The 18,206-nt window shown below is 44.8% G+C and overlaps 1 protein-coding gene across 1 annotated transcript in view; it reads right to left on the reverse strand.

Annotated features, from left to right (window-relative positions):
• The window catches only part of lrch4 (leucine-rich repeats and calponin homology (CH) domain containing 4), a 170,030-nt gene that overhangs the window by 21,989 nt on the left and 129,835 nt on the right, over positions 1 to 18,206 (reverse strand). Inside the window, exons 10-13 of the mRNA XM_084335405.1 lie at positions 6,519 to 6,683; positions 3,373 to 3,441; positions 2,886 to 2,940; positions 519 to 582 (exon numbers count right to left, since the gene is read on the reverse strand). Of these exons, the coding sequence (XP_084191531.1) occupies positions 519 to 582; positions 2,886 to 2,940; positions 3,373 to 3,441; positions 6,519 to 6,683 (353 nt within the window). The remainder of the gene's footprint in view (positions 1 to 518; positions 583 to 2,885; positions 2,941 to 3,372; positions 3,442 to 6,518; positions 6,684 to 18,206) is intronic.

The raw sequence follows: 18,206 nt of genomic DNA on the forward strand, positions 1-18,206 counted from the left end.
ATCCTACAATAACATTTGAAGAGGTCCTTCTGCATCATTACATGTGGGAAACACTATGTGTCAATTAAATCAACTAATCGTTTCGTCGTCAAAGTCCTATGACCATCAGTCGACCAAGATGTTTTTTTTTGCTATATAATTGCAAGCAGTCATTTGGTAATCGGAAGGTTCCTGGTTCGATCCCGGCTCCTCCCGGTGTGTCCTTGAGCAAGACACTGAACCCCTGACTGCTCCCAACGAGCAAGTTGGAGCCTCCACCGTCGGTGAGTGAATGAGTGAATGAATGGATGAGTGAATGAGTGAATGAATGGGCAAATTAATGGGTGAATGAATGAGTGACTGAATGAATGGGTGGGTGAGTGAATGAATGGGTGAATGAATGAGTGAATGAATGGGAGAATTAATGGATGAATGAATGAGTGACTGAATGAATGGGTGGGTGAATGAATGAATGGGTGAATGAATGAGTGAATGAATGGGTGAATGAATGGGTGAATGCGTTTCTGTGTGTGTTGTACCTGATCTGCTGGTTGAGCGTTGGATGGGCGTGGCATGAAACACAGAGGACATCTGCTCTACACTCTGAAAAGGAGACAAGGGACTTCAGACAGACAGCACTGAGGACACATCCACCTGTGATCTTCAGACGGGTTAAAGACACTTCAGACAGACAGCACTGAGGACACATCCACCTGTGATCTTCAGACGGGTTAAAGACACTTCAGACAGACAGCACTGAGGACACATCCACCTGTGATCTTCAGACGGGTTAAAGACACTTCAGACAGACAGCACTGAGGACACATCCACCTGTGATCTTCAGACGGGTTAAAGACACTTCAGACAGACAGCACTGAGGACACATCCACCTGTGATCTTCAGACGGGTTAAAGGCACTTCAGACAGACAGCACTGAGGACACATCCACCTGTGATCTTCAGACAGGTTAAAGACACTTCAGACAGACAGCACTGAGGACACATCCACCTGTGATCTTCAGACAGGTTAAAGACACTTCAGACAGACAGCACTGAGGACACATCCACCTGTGATCTTCAGACAGGTTAAAGACACTTCAGACAGACAGCACTGAGGACACATCCACCTGTGATCTTCAGACAGGTTAAAGACACTTCAGACAGACAGCACTGAGGACACATCCACCTGTGATCTTCAGACGGGTTAAAGGCACTTCAGACAGACAGCACTGAGGACACATCCACCTGTGATCTTCAGACGGGTTAAAGACACTTCAGACAGACAGCACTGAGGACACATCCACCTGTGATCTTCAGACAGGTTAAAGACACTTCAGACAGACAGCACTGAGGACACATCCACCTGTGATCTTCAGACGGGTTAAAGGCACTTCAGACAGACAGCACTGAGGACACATCCACCTGTGATCTTCAGACGGGTTAAAGACACTTCAGACAGACAGCACTGAGGACACATCCACCTGTGATCTTCAGACGGGTTAAAGGCACTTCAGACAGACAGCACTGAGGACACATCCACCTGTGATCTTCAGACAGGTTAAAGACACTTCAGACAGACAGCACTGAGGACACATCCACCTGTGATCTTCAGACGGGTTAAAGACACTTCAGACAGACAGCACTGAGGACACATCCACCTGTGATCTTCAGACAGGTTAAAGACACTTCAGACAGACAGCACTGAGGACACATCCACCTGTGATCTTCAGACAGGTTAAAGACACTTCAGACAGACAGCACTGAGGACACATCCACCTGTGATCTTCAGACAGGTTAAAGACACTTCAGACAGACAGCACTGAGGACACATCCACCTGTGATCTTCAGACGGGTTAAAGGCACTTCAGACAGACAGCACTGAGGACACATCCACCTGTGATCTTCAGACGGGTTAAAGACACTTCAGACAGACAGCACTGAGGACACATCCACCTGTGATCTTCAGACAGGTTAAAGACACTTCAGACAGACAGCACTGAGGACACATCCACCTGTGATCTTCAGACGGGTTAAAGGCACTTCAGACAGACAGCACTGAGGACACATCCACCTGTGATCTTCAGACGGGTTAAAGACACTTCAGACAGACAGCACTGAGGACACATCCACCTGTGATCTTCAGACGGGTTAAAGGCACTTCAGACAGACAGCACTGAGGACACATCCACCTGTGATCTTCAGACAGGTTAAAGACACTTCAGACAGACAGCACTGAGGACACATCCACCTGTGATCTTCAGACGGGTTAAAGACACTTCAGACAGACAGCACTGAGGACACATCCACCTGTGATCTTCAGACGGGTTAAAGACACTTCAGACAGACAGCACTGAGGACACATCCACCTGTGATCTTCAGACGGGTTAAAGACACTTCAGACAGACAGCACTGAGGACACATCCACCTGTGATCTTCAGACGGGTTAAAGACACTTCAGACAGACAGCACTGAGGACACATCCACCTGTGATCTTCAGACGGGTTAAAGACACTTCAGACAGACAGCACTGAGGACACATCCACCTGTGATCTTCAGACAGGTTAAAGACACTTCAGACAGACCGCACTGAGGACACATCCACCTGTGATCTTCAGACGGGTTAAAGACACTTCAGACAGACCGCACTGAGGACACATCCACCTGTGATCTTCAGACGGGTTAAAGACACTTCAGACAGACAGCACTGAGGACACATCCACCTGTGATCTTCAGACGGGTTAAAGACACTTCAGACAGACAGCACTGAGGACACATCCACCTGTGATCTTCAGACGGGTTAAAGGCACTTCAGACAGACCGCACTTATTTGAGCCCTTTTACTAATCAGCACACATATCTTAGCCTGTTTACTAATCAGCACGGCTGCAGAGTGGAGAGAGTACTCACCGCACAGCGTGGTCTGAGGCCGTTTTGGGTGTGGTTGTTCTCCGGCGAGCCGCCACTAGGTGGAGACAAACATCACAGATTTACTAAATTATACACAATACTATGCATTTCTTGTAATACAATGTGTCTCATGTTACAGTTCCTATTTTGGAATCTCAATTTTATGTATTAGAATGTTGCAATATTTCTGTTGTTTTTTCTATTGTAGAATGTAGTCATTTATTTAGATTTTCTAATTGTAATTTCCCCCTAAATCTTGATAATTGAATATGTGTAAAACTTGTAAACCTTTATTTCTTCAGGGCTCTTGGAAAAATAGCCCAACTACAAGCTAAAATAAAGTCTAATAAACAAACTAACTAACTCCCATCTACCACTAATGTAGCATGGTCAACTCAAACATTCACACAGTGTTGATTCAAATCTTGCTCACTAGCTCAGTCTTGTGTATACTTTGTGTTCACAAGGGGGGGGGGGGGGGCCTTACCCGGTGCAACTTCCTGTCTGCGGTGCCGTGGTCACATGACTTCCTGTTTTAGAGGCTGTCTTCGGTAAACTGTGGAAGGAGGGGTTTGAGATGAAGAAACCATATAATCAACAACTTCAGCAGGTTCCACATCAAGACTATTGTTGCTGGCCGTCACACTCCATAACTGCCATTTCCGTTCACTGTGTGGAAGTGAAATATTTATACATACTAGGGCTGGGCGATAAAACGATAACGATAACTATCGCGATAAATAATTTCCTCGAAATAAACATGAAACGTGGTCGCAAAGTTTCGATATATCGATTTTCCAAGCTTGGATATGAGCACACGCACTAACAACCAATCAGTGAAGGAGATGGCCGACAGCGGAAGGAGACGTAGAGCTCAAGTAGCAAACGAGGCTGGCTAGGATAATTAGCTTGCACGGCGCTATTTTATAGTTTACCTGCCGAGTTGGTGTGTGTTTTGAATTCTGAGGGTAACTGTTATAGTAGTGTGGGGTATACGGTGGACGTCGTTGCAATGTATTGGGGCGGAACAGAGTATTTTATGGTCATATTTAGTACATTGTCATGGACTACACCGCTTGGAAACGAGGCTGGCTAGGATAATTAGCTTGCACGGCGCTATTTTACAGTTTACCTGCCGAGTTGGTGTGTGTTTTGAATTCTGAGGGTAACTGTTATAGTAGTGTGGGGTATACGGTGGACGTCGTTGCAATGTATTGGGGCGGAACAGAGTATTTTATGGTCATATTTAGTACATTGTCATGAGATACTCCGCTTGCTCTGGCTAACTGCTAACGTGCGCGGACTGATGACGACATCAACTCGACTCCGAGACATTCGCAGCAGCAAAACAAGTCTATTAATAGCCCGTCCATCGGCGCCGGGCATAAGAAGTTAATTAAACTTGACAGACATTATATCGACGATAATTATCGATATAGAGTTATATGAAAATAATTTTATAATTTTATCGCGATAACGTTTTTGGCCATATCGCCCAGCCCTAATACATACATCTCTCAAGTCACTCCTAAACTGTACAAACATCTCCCGTCTCTTTTTTTCTTTAAGCTACATCTTAGGTCACAAACCTTCTTCTGACAACAGTAGTAAAAATGATGTTTCAATGAGCCTAGGTCCCACAACCAGAAAAAAACCTGTAAAAATCACATTTCACTCCTTGACTTGAAACATTTAAGAAAACCGTGTTCCAAACCATACAAATATCTCTGCACTGGCCACACTGACTAAGCTCTGACTGGGTTCAGGAGATTCACTGATAGAGAGGGATGAAAGAGTGTTTATATCTAGTGACCTCTATTTCAAACAACCGCCCTATTTCCTTGATCCTCTAATCTGAACCGTTGCTTCCCGTGGACAAACAAGGGTTTTTGGAGGATCAGGAAACAAGGGCGGGGTTTGGCGATCAGGTCAATTCAGGTGTCTTTTCTTGTATTCAATTGGAACCCTGAAGCATATATCTGATGAGAGCAGTTCATATTCTGCTCAAAAGAGCATTAGGAGGAGGCAAGGATGCTCCCTTGCCCCCATCACTTTCGTACAGTCTCGTTTATATGCGACTTTAAACTTAAACCGCCGTGTTACCAAACCAAGCTGAGATTCTGGAAGGTAATACTCTCCATCACAGAATGATAACGTAAACATCACTACCCTCGGTCCGACCACAAAAACCCTGAGTCTGTGCACAGAGCGCTGTCTAGAAGACGTTTCAAGCACAATAAAACCCCTTCCTTCCTCGTCTTCCTCCCCTTGTGTCCTAGACGGGGAGTGTGAAGCCTTGAGACTCTGCACGATGACTAATTACAGGGTTCACACAAGGTACTTGAAGTGCTTGATTTTTTACCAAAAAAGTCAAGGCCTGGAATCCCTTGAAAGCAGCCCATTTTTTAACAAGGTGCTTAAAAAGTCATTGAAATTCAAATCAACCATTCGCATTGAATGTTTTGTTCATCCATGATAAAATTGTTCTAAATCAAGAAATTAAAATTTTTTAGTTAAAGTGTAAGTAATTGTCGGAAATTGGTTTTAAGCCATTATTCCCCTTGTACTGGAAGATTTCCCTCAAGACGTTTCGTTAAAAGGAACCCTCCTCCCATCGAAACATAAACACAATGCATTTTGTCCACAGTGTTCACACACATTCCAAAACTATGACCTGTCCATCAATAGTGTTGGGACGTGTTTGAGATTATGGGGAGCGTAATAAAGCAGCTGTATTAAAGAATTGCGAAAATGGACCTTTCCCATGTTTTGCATTGTTTTTACAGAATGAAACTCGCATGAAAATGTGAGATAATGTGCATTGTGCCTGCTCTGCAGTTCAGGTGTGACAAGAAACAAGCCTCTTGAAACCAGCCGAACAGAATTGCAGCTTCAATCAGCGCAGTTAGTCAGTGCTGATTGAAGATATCTTGGAAAAATGGGCTTGTACAAAATGGTGGCTCGCTCGTAAATCTCATCTTTTCTACCAAAATGTTAACCTAAATTATGTTTGACACATTTTTAACAGTATGTTTGATATGCTATTGCTGGATCTCGAGTCATATTTGATCTGCGCGAGCGTGTGTGTGTGTGTGTGCGTGCAAAATAAGATATTCCTTTATTGATCCCCTTGGGGAAATTCAGGCATCATAGCAGGATGGGGGAGTGGAGGTACAGGTAGTAGAAGACATGGTACAGGTCATAGAATTATAGTACAGTGGAGAAGTAAAAAAAGAAAAAGAAAAGAAAAGGCAATGTAAACAATATAACAATAACCCTCTCAGTTATATTTGCCCTACAATAAATAGTTACAATATATATAATCGAATATCTAATCTAATATATAATCTAAAAATGATAAATGCTAGAAATGCTAAGTATATTCTCTGATGAAGTGTACAGTATACAAATGAGGTGCAATATGCATAAGGTGTGTCCGTATGTCACGTTATATATTGTCCTTTTGGGCGGGAGTCAGACACACTCCGTGATGGAAGTTCCTAGTAGCTGGTAAATGTGTAAGTGTGTGTGTGTGTGTGCACGTGCATGCGTCCAGTCCAGAGTCATATTTGATCTGCGCATGTGTGTGTGTTTGTGTGTGTGTGCGCGTGCGTCCAGTCCAGAGTAACTCACATGTCTCTGGCCTTCTCCCTCTGCTGCTGCTGCTGCCGCCTCTCTCTCTCCTGCCAGATCAGGAGGTTCCCGGGCCGCCGCCTCTCCTCCAGGGTGGGGCTGGATGGGGACTGGGGAGACGAGGAGGTGGAGGTGGGCTCTGCTGGCTCCACCTGCGGGTGGGTCCTGGGAGGGACACAGAGAGAGATCAAGACTGTGGCGCTTCCCATGGGATTGGAGTATCCATTCGTTTGCGGTTTACAAACATACCGTGTTCGCGCCAGTCAGCAATATCAACTGAGTCACGTGACTAAGTTGCCCCAGACCTGCGCGAGCTGCTGCGCTAACAAAATAAGAATGGGGCTCTATGGAGAAACCATGGCACTCCCCTGACTAAAAGTTGTTTAAAACGAAAACAGCTGGATGTCATTTTGTCAAATCCACATGGCTGTGAGTGTGAGTCTTTCACCTTTTACATAGCTTTGGCATGAATTGATTGTTTAAATTGCTAGCATGGCTAACAAATGCAAATATATTGTAGTCTGCCCCGTTGTTCTGACCAGGATTACGCTCCTTTTGCCTCCTCGATGCACGCGATCACAGAGTCTCACGTATACAGCGAACAGGTCTATTCACACCCTGGGTGGCAACAGGGTGGAAAGGAATCCCATCCTGAGCACGACATAAGAGCAAAATGGGCACCGTGTGAATATGGTCAATTGAGATTTCAATATGCCAATACATGGGTTGAGAAGCATTGCTGCACTCATGCAGGTATCAAAGAAGATGTTTAGATCCAAGGCCATGGGCGTCATAAAACAAAGTTAAAGTAACACTTTATTTATTTTGCACATAATCTCCATCCAAAAACTCAGTTTTGCACACATTATTTTACATAGACAGTTATTGGGAATAAATTCATTTGAATATGGCCACCAGTGATGTCATTGGGGGACATTGATTCCTTGTGTTGTTAATTACAGCTCAATGAAATAAGATCAGATATTCCTTTATTGATCCTTTTGGGGAAATTCAGGCATAATAGCAGCATGGGGGGGGGGGGGGGGGGGGTACAGGTATGGGCATGGTAATAGCAGAATACATAAATACAGGCAATACAATTATAGTACAGTACAAATAGTTCAAATAGGGAGTGTAAACAATATAATTAACTCTGAATATACACATGAGCAAGTAGGCAGTGTGGTCAAAGGTGTAGATTAGGGTCTGTATGCCATATCAGTTATATTATACATTACAATAAATATAGTTACAATAAACACTAGAATCAAAATATATACTATGAGTAAGTAAAGTATACAGTATACACAGGTGCAGTATACACAAGGTACCCTAACCGGTGTGATATACGTCATTCATTGATATGATAAGGTAGCAGTCCCTATAAGACAAGGTATTGCTGTTTTTATTTTTTTTAGCATTTTTACAGCTTAATTTTTTTGGCCATACAAGACCGACAGAGGAGAGGGAGAACGGGGAAAGATGTGGGGAGGACCTGCGACAAATCAGCCCGGGAGCAGGAGGCGAACCCGGGACGGCCGCGTAGGTGTGCGAGGCACTATGCGGTGCGCCACAAGGGCGCCCAGGTATTGCTGTTTTTTAATCTACATTTCACGGTGCTGTAATCAACACAACACAAAGATGTCCCCGATGTCATCACTGATTCAAACTAATTTACTCTCAATAACAGTCACACTAAATGAATGTGTGCAAAACTGTTTATAGAGTTTCTGGATGTGTGTGAGATTATGTTCAAAATAAATTAGCATTGTTTTTGGGTGAAGTGCCCCTTTAAGGTGGTGCTACACCAGCCAGCGTTTAGGGCAACGAGGGACAAGTAGTCTAGATGGAAACATAGGTCCAACATGGTCTGGATTTTTTGGAAATGGAAAAACATGCACAACAACAAATCGCCAACGCTGTCGCGTCCTTGACAAAGACTCAATCGCATTAGGCGACACAAGAATTTGCATGTGTGTGTTCCTGTGTGTGCCGCCCATCGCATGCGTGTGTCGTTTGCATGCCAAATAAAGACTTCCTAAGTCCTGCATATACTGATGATCCTCCTCTACCATGTCAGCATGACCAACCTCTATATACTGATGATCCTCCTCTACCATGTCTGACCAACCTCTATATACTGATGACCCTCCTCTACCATGTCTGACCAACCTCTATATATACTGATGATCCTCCTCTACCATGTCTGACCAACCTCTATATATACTGATGATCCTCCTCTACCATGTCAGCATGACCAACCTCTATATATACTGGTGATCCTCCTCTACCATGTCTGACCAACCTCTATATACTGATGACCCTCCTCTACCATGTCTGACCAACCTCTATATATACTGGTGATCCTCCTCTACCATGTCTGACCAACCTCTATATACTGATGATCCTCCTCTACCATGTCAGCATGACCAACCTCTCTATATACTGGTGATCCTCCTCTACCATGTCTGACCAACCTCTATATACTGATGATCCTCCTCTACCATGTCAGCATGACCAACCTCCATATACTGATGACCCTCCTCTACCATGTCAGCATGACCAACCTCTATATACTGATGACCCTCCTCTACCATGTCTGACCAACCTCTATATATACTGATGATCCTCCTCTACCATGTCAGCATGACCAACCTCTATATATACTGGTGATCCTCCTCTACCATGTCTGACCAACCTCTATATACTGATGATCCTCCTCTACCATGTCAGCATGACCAACCTCCATATACTGATGATCCTCCTCTACCATGTCAGCATGACCAACCTCTATATACTGATGATCCTCCTCTACCATGTCAGCATGAACAACCTCTATATACTGATGACCCTCCTCTACCAGCATGACCAACCTCTATATACTGATGATCCTCCTCTACCATGTCAGCATGACCAACCGCTCCATATACTGGTGATCCTCCTCTACCATGTCAGCATGAACAACCTCTATATACTGATGACCCTCCTCTACCAGCATGACCAACCTCTATATACTGATGATCCTCCTCTACCATGTCAGCATGACCAACCTCTATATACTGATGACCCTCCTCTACCATGTCTGACCAACCTCTATATATACTGGTGATCCTCCTCTACCATGTCAGCATGACCAACCTCTCTATATACTGATGATCCTCCTCTACCATGTCAGCATGACCAACCTCTATATATACTGATGATCCTCCTCTACCATGTCAGCATGACCAACCGCTCCATATACTGATGATCCTCCTCTACCATGTCAGCATGACCAACCTCTTATACTGATGATCCTCCTCTACCAGCATGACCAACCTCCATATACTGATGATCCTCCTCTACCATGTCAGCATGACCAACCTCTATATATACTGATGATCCTCCTCTACCATGTCAGCATGACCAACCTCTATATACTGATGATCCTCCTCTACCATGTCAGCATGACCAACCTCTATATACTGATGATCCTCCTCTACCATGTCTGACCAACCTCTATATACTGGTGATCCTCCTCTACCATGTCAGCATGAACAACCTCTATATACTGATGATCCTCCTCTACCATGTCAGCATGAACAACCTCTATATACTGATGATCCTCCTCTACCATGTCAGCATGAACAACCTCTATATACTGATGATCCTCCTCTACCATGTCAGCATGAACAACCTCTATATATACTGATGATCCTCCTCTACCATGTCAGCATGAACAACCTCTATATATACTGATGATCCTCCTCTACCATGTCTGACCAACCTCTATATACTGATGATCCTCCTCTACCATGTCTGACCAACCTCTATATACTGATGACCCTCCTCTACCATGCCAGCAGGATCAACCTCTCCATATACCTCGACCACAGCACTGGCATGCATCGCAAGCTGATAAATGTGTCTGAACTGGCTGAGTCTCTGGGCCCCGAGTACTGCAGCACTCTGCTGGGATACTATGTATTTTCTGGGGAAGACTGTACCAGCGCCTTCAAAGGCAAGGGAAAGGTGAATCCCTTGAAGAAGTTGCAGAAGAACCCTAGGTTCCAGAAGGCTTTCAGTCATCTTGGTGCATTATGGCTGGTGACAGATGAGCTCCAACAGGAGATGGAGTCCTTCACTTGCATTATGGATGGCCATGGTCGGATGAAGTCAGTTGATGCTGTGTGAGCCAAGATGCTGCAGAAAATGGTGGGTCTCGATAAAGTCCTGGATGCAAAATCCAAAGTAGACCTTGAACGCCTGCCTCCTCCCAAGGTCTGTCTCTACAGCTAGTCAACTTCAGAGTTGCCTGCTACAAAAGAGCAGACCAGCCAATATTTGAGATGCCCAAACCCTATGATCAGGATATGGGCTGGGAGAAGATGATGGATGGGGGGGTGTTAGAGCCTGTCTGGACGATTGGACCCATCCTCCCTCCTTCTCTTGTTGAGGTACTGGCCCAGAAAGCGGAGTTAGAAGAGCAAGAAGCTCTTAATAAGGAGGCAGATTATGCAAAACATAAAGTGGATCAGGAGGATGGAGAGTACGAGTGTGATGAGGATGGAGATTGGAGAGATAGACTTTGACGATCTCTTTGATGATGATGATTAGGAGTTTAGGTTTTAATGTTGTGCCAACAGAGAAGATGTACTGTAATAGTACTTTGTTTGAACCTTAACAAAACAAATTTCACTGGATTTCAAATTGTATAGGAAAATGTGTTAATTTGTCTATGTAGGACGAATTAGTCTTTTCACATTAGTCTTCCACTTTTGGCCTTGTTTACACAAAATCTACAATATTTAGGGCATAACAGCATGATACAATCTTTATTAACATTGTATTTCCAATAGTAACCTCAAATTGATCTCATCTGATGGGACTACATTTGAGTAAAGTGGGAAAATAGAGATGTGAAACATTTTCAGCTTTTTTTGCATTTTCTTGTCCTGAAATAGAATCAAGATGTGTTTGAAACCTCAGGATAGGTGTAATAAAGGGTTAAGAATAAACTCCATGGGACATTATTTCAACCTGTTAAAATCTTAAAATAGACACTTCAAGGATTAAGAAAAAACAGGTGGCGAAAAAAAATCCAGACCATGTAGGTGGACCTATGTTTCCATCTGGACTAAAGTGGATGAAGACGTTTGCACCGATCGCATGGCCGCCTCTCGTTGCCCAGATACATCCCATTATATACAGTATGTCCGCCTCTGTCGGACTTCATTTCCTGTTGGCACGTTGCCAATGTTGTCCAAAAACATTGCCCCGCATATCGCCTCCTGTAGGCTTGTATTTGCCTGTGGTCAACAAGCCATAACTATTACTCGTTTATTGATAACAAGTCACATGTTTAGGGGTAGAGTCATTTTTCACAAAGTGCATTGATGAAACTGATCATCAGGTGTAGTTTGGTAAACCCTGGTTTTAGTCTTTAAGCTACATAATATGAAGCGTGTGGTCGTTTATTTGTACGGCTCAACACAGGCCTTCATATATAAGCTGACTGTTTTGGTCTGTGGTGTTCGTGTGGTCAGAGCTACAGACCACGGGCTCATAGTGGTCAGAGCTACAGATTACTGGCTCATGGTTGTTGGCTCCTGTGACCGTGGGAAGTTACTGCCGACGGGACGAGAGTGCTGCTGATAGGACATGTCCATTGGTACGAGAGTGCTGCTGATAGGACATGTCCATTGGTACGAGAGTGCTGCTGATAGGACATGTCCATTGGTACGAGAGTGCTGCTGATAGGACATGTCCATTGGTACGAGAGTGCTGCTGATAGGACATGTCCATTGGTACGAGAGTGCTGCTGATAGGACATGTCCATTGGTACGAGAGTGCTGCTGATAGGACATGTCCATTGGTTAAATTCAGTATTGAGATGGCAACATGTTTTTTATGGTTAACTCCTCTTATTTGTGGTTATTTGTGCAGGACTCGTCACCAGAGTGCCATTTTCCACATTTGTCTCAATTTCACATTCTTCCCCTGGAGAGGGAGAGCTTCTCTATACTTCCCTGAAATCTGAGTTGTGTGTGTGATGTCACGAATAGGTCAAACCTATCATGGTCCAGTATCTGGTAACTTGACACCTTTATCTTCAGCTACACAGAAAGATGAATAAGTATCGACACGTCTTGAAAGAATAATAAGCTGCAGACTCGGAATTCCTGGTAAATATGAATAGGTGCTTGTTAGCTATTTGCATATTCATAGATCCTTGCGTTCTCAATGAGCGTAAAGGTGTAGAGATGCTGCTGAGCCATTCTGACTAGTTTATTGAAGAATTCAGTGGAAAAAACACGTGTACAAATTATTATTCAATATAGAAATTGTTAAGGGTTGAAAAGACATCTGGAGGGGACCTTTAATTAAGTACAGATTACTGTTCATATAAGCTAGTTGCTGCCCAGATATTAGTGATGTGAGATTCACAAACAAATCTTTTAAAATAACCAAATCTTTCAAGTGGACAAGTGGATTCGATTGGCCAATGTGAACCAATTGCAACAAAATAACCAAATCTTTCAAGTGGACGAGTGGATTCGATTGGCCAACGTGAACCAATTGCAACAAATGACAGCAACCGCACATGGTTCTCCTTCTACCGAGCTGAGCGGGAGTCTCCTCCTCTCAGACGAGGCCAGCGGTGAGCGGGAGGGCAGGCTTTTCATGGAGTCGAGGCGCTAGGGGAACATACTACTGAGCAGTGGTGGAAGAAGTACACAGTTCCTTTACTTACGTAAAAGTAGAAATACCCAGATAAATTAGTACTCTGGTAAAAGTCCTCCATTCAAATTCTACTTAAGTAAAGGTAGAGAAGTGTTTGCTATTGAATGTACTTAAGTGTCTAAAGTAAAAGTATGCATTCTACATGACGTTTGTGTATTCCAGTGCTTGGGAGCTTTCCATCCTCGATCCATTGACCTTATATTAAAGTGGTATGTGGTCCAGTTGTGTTTTCCATCAATCTTTTTCTTCAAAGTAACTAGTAACTGAAGGGTTCAGATAAATGCAGTGGAGTAAAAAGTACAATATTTCCTTTGAAATGTAGTGGAGTAAAAGTATAAAAAGTTCCCTAAAATGTAAATACTAACATAAAGTACAAGTAGCTCAAAATTGTACGTAAGTACAGTACTTGAGTAAAAGTACTTAGTTCCTTTCCACCACTGCTATCGAGTGATTCGAGTCGGCAGAGTCCAATTACCGTTTAAAAAAGGTGAAATCTAAACAAACCGATTCGACTCTCGGACGGACCGAAAGAATCAGTGTTCAGTTCCTACCACTACCGGAAACGTCTCCCGTTTAGAAACACCCCCCTGCTCGCGCGTTTGCCGTCATCGGTGTGAATTTGGCATAAAAGACACACGTAAAGACTGCCAATACTGGAATCACTGTGTCAAGAGTGAGGGGCAGCAGCACAGGGTTTCTGTAGTAACACCGTGTTATGTACTAGAGGCCTGATCACTCTGTGTCACGGGGCATGTAGGTGAGGGCTGCCACTTAGTTAATTAGTGCTGATTGGTTACCTGCTGGGAGGTTTAAAACCAGCCAGGCACACACACATGCAGGGTCTGTGTTTAGAAGAGTGTGGGTTACCAGATAGATTGTCACGTTCTTCCAGTCCTTATCCTTTTAGCTTACACTAGTAATTCCTTAATATAGTAGCACTTGAGTTAATATACAGGTTTTGGTGTCGGTTTTGCACATAGGTTGCGGGCCTTGAGCCAGGGTCGTAACAATTGGGCGCTCATCCGGGATCTTTTACCCCTAGAACTTTGTTTGGTGTTTTTTTTTTGTGTTGCACGGGGTGTCATCATATTATGGTTTGGGTGGTGTTCGTTACATTTGGTGTAACGTGGGGGCTGAGCCATTTCATCAGACAGGTGAGTATGCCGTATTTGTTTGTAATTTGATGTGACTACTTATGCTGTTAAAATATATAGTTTAGTAGGCATCACATGTAGATAGGGACATTATTTTCTGGTTGTGGGTTAGCGTCCGGTGCACCACGTACTCCTGGGGCGGTCAATGAAATGATTGTATATGATCTTTGACTGGTAGCAGGTGTGGTTGAAGAAAGTTAGGTCTACAGGGCATTAGTTTAAGGGTAGGTAGGTTAGGGCGGCCAGGAAACACAGGTAGTGTGGTAGGGCTTGAATTAGTGTTTCTTAGGGTAGACATGTGGTAGGCCGGGTTTTTTTTTTTTTCCTGCAGTTTAGACGTAGAAGCATATGTGGTCACATCAGGTTAGAAGGCGCACCTGTTTGGAATTGTTTGTTGGATTTGTTTTGTTTGTTTGAGTGTTTGTTGAGCATACCTGGTAGCACCTAACACCCTGAGTGTATGTCACGTCTATTTAGGGTGGGTGTGGTTTTTTTTTTTGGTTTTTTTTACGTCCTTGAAATGTGCGCTCCGTAGCACACATTGCCACAGCGTCCCTTTATGGTTGTTATTAGTGGCTTTGGCATTCAGTATGGTTCTTCAGTGGTTCGTCGTGGTTCTTTAGTCGTTCTTCGGTGGTTCTTTGGTGTTTCTTTGGTGACTCTATGGTGAACGGGTGGTGGCGCTGGTGTAGGAAAGATGGCTTCCGTTAGGGATTTTGTTGATCTCCCTTCGCATGACTTGTTGGAGAGGTTTTCCAAAGAACAGCTTCTGGAGCTTGCTGTACACTACAAGGTGGAGCTTTCTCCCAGTGAGAAACGGTTGAAGCCATCTGCCTTGAGTGCTTTAAGGGTGTTGCTCATTAGAGGGCAGGTGCTTGAGGAGAGGGTGGAGCAGCCTCCTTCGTCTGACGCGTCTCCGCTTTTATCTGGTGCAGAGGGTGAATGGAGGGTTAGAGAGTTGGAGTTTAAGGAGAGGCAGCTACACCAAGAGCGTGAGGAGAGGAGAGAGGAGCGTGAGCTTAAGGAGAGGAGAGAGGAGCGTGAGCATGAGCGTGAGCTTAAGGAGAGAGAGAGGAGAGAGGAGCGTGAGCTTAAAGAGAGGAAAGAGGAGCGGGAGCTTAAGGAGAGACAAATGTTGCTGGAGCACGAGCGTGCGCAGAAGGAGCTTGAGTATAAGCATGCTGCCTTACAGGCGGGTGTTCTGCATCCAGAGTCACGTTCCGGTTTTGATGTAGGCAGGAATATTAGGATGGTGCCTCCGTTTTTTGAGAAAGACGTGGAAAGATATTTCCCCCTTTTTGAACGGGTGGCAACCACATTGAAGTGGCCTGATACCGCCTGGACACTGCTGCTGCAATGTGTTTTGGTTGGTAGGGCACAAGAAGCCTACACTGCTCTGTCCCTTGAACAAAGCGCTGATTATGAACTTGTTAAAGCTTCCATATTGAGGGCTTATGAGTTGGTCCCCGAGGCCTATCGTCAGCGTTTTAGAGGTTATCGTAGGCAGGAGGGGCAGTCTTATGTTGAATTTGGAAAAGAGAAGGAGAACCTGTTTGACCGGTGGTGCACCTCGCAGAAAGCAGAGTCAAGGGAGCAGCTCAGACAGTTGGTTCTCCTAGAGGAATTTAAAAGGTGTGTTCCTGATAACGTGTCCACACATCTAAATGAGCATAAGGTATCGAAGATAGCCGACGCTGCTGTCTTGGCTGATGAGTTTGTGTTAACACACAAATCTGTCTTTGTAGAGGAGGGCCGTGTGGAGTCCAGGGGTAGTAGGCGTCCTTCTCAGGGGAGCCGGTTCCCGGCACCCGTGTCTGCTGGTCGGTTTACTTCGACTCCTAGGCAAGGTGGCTCTGCTAGTGCATTCCCAGAGGGGGTTATCTGTTTTTACTGTAAGGAGCCTGGTCATATCGTTGCTGGATGCCCTGTGCTTAAGCAGAAAAATGTAAAAACGGTGGCTCTGGTAGAAATCATGGACAGGACACCTATGCCGACATTAGAGGGTGGGGTGCGAAGTATCAAAGGTGCAGACAGGGAGCTAGAGGGCTCCTCAACATTTATGATGGATGGATTTGTTTCACTGGTTGGTGCATTAGGATCAAGGCAGGCTATTACAATATGGAGAGATACAGGAGCTTTCCAGTCTCTCATTCTGGATGGGATTTTGCCATTTTCGGAAGATTCTTCATTGCATTCCGGTGCCATTGTTCAGGGCTTTGGAGGAGGCTTTGTGAATACTCCTTTGCATGAGGTCTCGCTAAACTCTCCCTTAGTATCAGGCAATGTTGTCGTAGGAGTGTGTTCTCACATTCCCATAAAGGGGGTGTCCTTCATTCTAGGGAACGATTTGGCCGGTGGCAAAGTGCTGGCTACTCCAGTTGTAGTTCCCGTCCCTGTAGTTTCTGAGGTTCCTGATGAGCTCGCACAGAAGCATCCAGGAGTGTTTCCTGTGTGTGCGGTAACACGCGCAATGTCAAAGGTCAAATGTGACACCCATGAGGTTGTTAACTTAGATGGTGATATGACACTTAGTGACACGTTCTTTGTTGAGTTGAAAAGTGGCCCTGATGAGGGTTTTGGTAAGGTGATACCGTCTCATGAGCAGTTGGTACTAGAGCAAAACAAGGATGTCTCCTTGTCGTCCCTCTTTGAAGAGGCGGTTTTAGAGGATGCAATGGTAGATACGTCTCAAGGATACTTTGTTAGCAATGACGTGCTCATGAGAAAGTGGACACCACCTATCCTGTCCAGTCTGGATGACTGGGGCAGTGTGTTTCAGATTGTTGTTCCAGCCGTGTATCGTCCTGATATACTGCATCTAGCACATGATCATGATCTTGCTGGTCACATGGGGGTCAGGAAGACTTATGACCGTGTGCTGAGACATTTTTGTTGGCCTGGTTTGAAGTCAGATGTGGCACAATATTGTCGCTCGTGCCATGTGTGTCAGGTGGTTGGTAAACCAAACCAGAAGATCCCTCAGGCTCCTCTGCAGCCTATCCCTGCCGTTGGGGAACCTTTTGAGCGGATCCTCATTGACTGTGTTGGTCCCCTCCCTCGAACTAAGACAGGGAACCAGTACCTTTTGACTATTATGTGTGCAGCGACCCGTTTTCCTGAAGCCATTCCTTTACGCAAGATCACAGCCCCAGCTATATCCAAAGCTCTGGTTAGGTTTTTTTCGACGTTTGGTCTACCAAAGGTCATTCAATCAGATCAAGGGTCTAACTTCATGTCCCGTCTCTTTGCTCAGGTCCTCCAGCAGTTGTCTATCCAGCATTGCCCTTCCTCTGCCTATCATCCAGAGTCCCAGGGGGCGCTGGAGAGATTTCACCAGACTATCAAAACAATGCTGCGGGCATATTGTACGGAGTTCGACAAAGACTGGGATGATGGAATTCCTTTGCTTCTGTTTGCTGCTAGGGAGGTAACCCAGGAGTCTCTTGGATTCAGCCCGGCTGAGCTGGTGTTCGGCCACACAGTGAGGGGTCCTTTGAAACTGCTGAAGGAAAAGTGGTTGGCTGACCAGACTCCTTCCTCTACTAATTTGTTGGACTATGTGTGTGACTTCAGGCTTAAGCTTAGTAGAGCATGTGAACTAGCGAAAGAGAACCTAAAGGTAGCCCAAGGAAAAATGAAGGTGTGGTATGATAGGCGGGCCCGACATAGGGTGTTCTCACCGGGAGACAAGGTGTTGGTTCTCTCGCCTATTCTTGGGTCTGCATTACAGGCTAAATACAGTGGGCCATACTCCATTGAGCGCAAAGTTGGTGAGGTCGACTACTTGATTAAAACTCCCGACCGCAGGCGC

This window comes from Notolepis coatsorum (assembly GCF_963971535.1).
Source record: "Notolepis coatsorum genome assembly, chromosome: 1".
NCBI lineage: Eukaryota > Metazoa > Chordata > Actinopteri > Aulopiformes > Paralepididae > Notolepis > Notolepis coatsorum.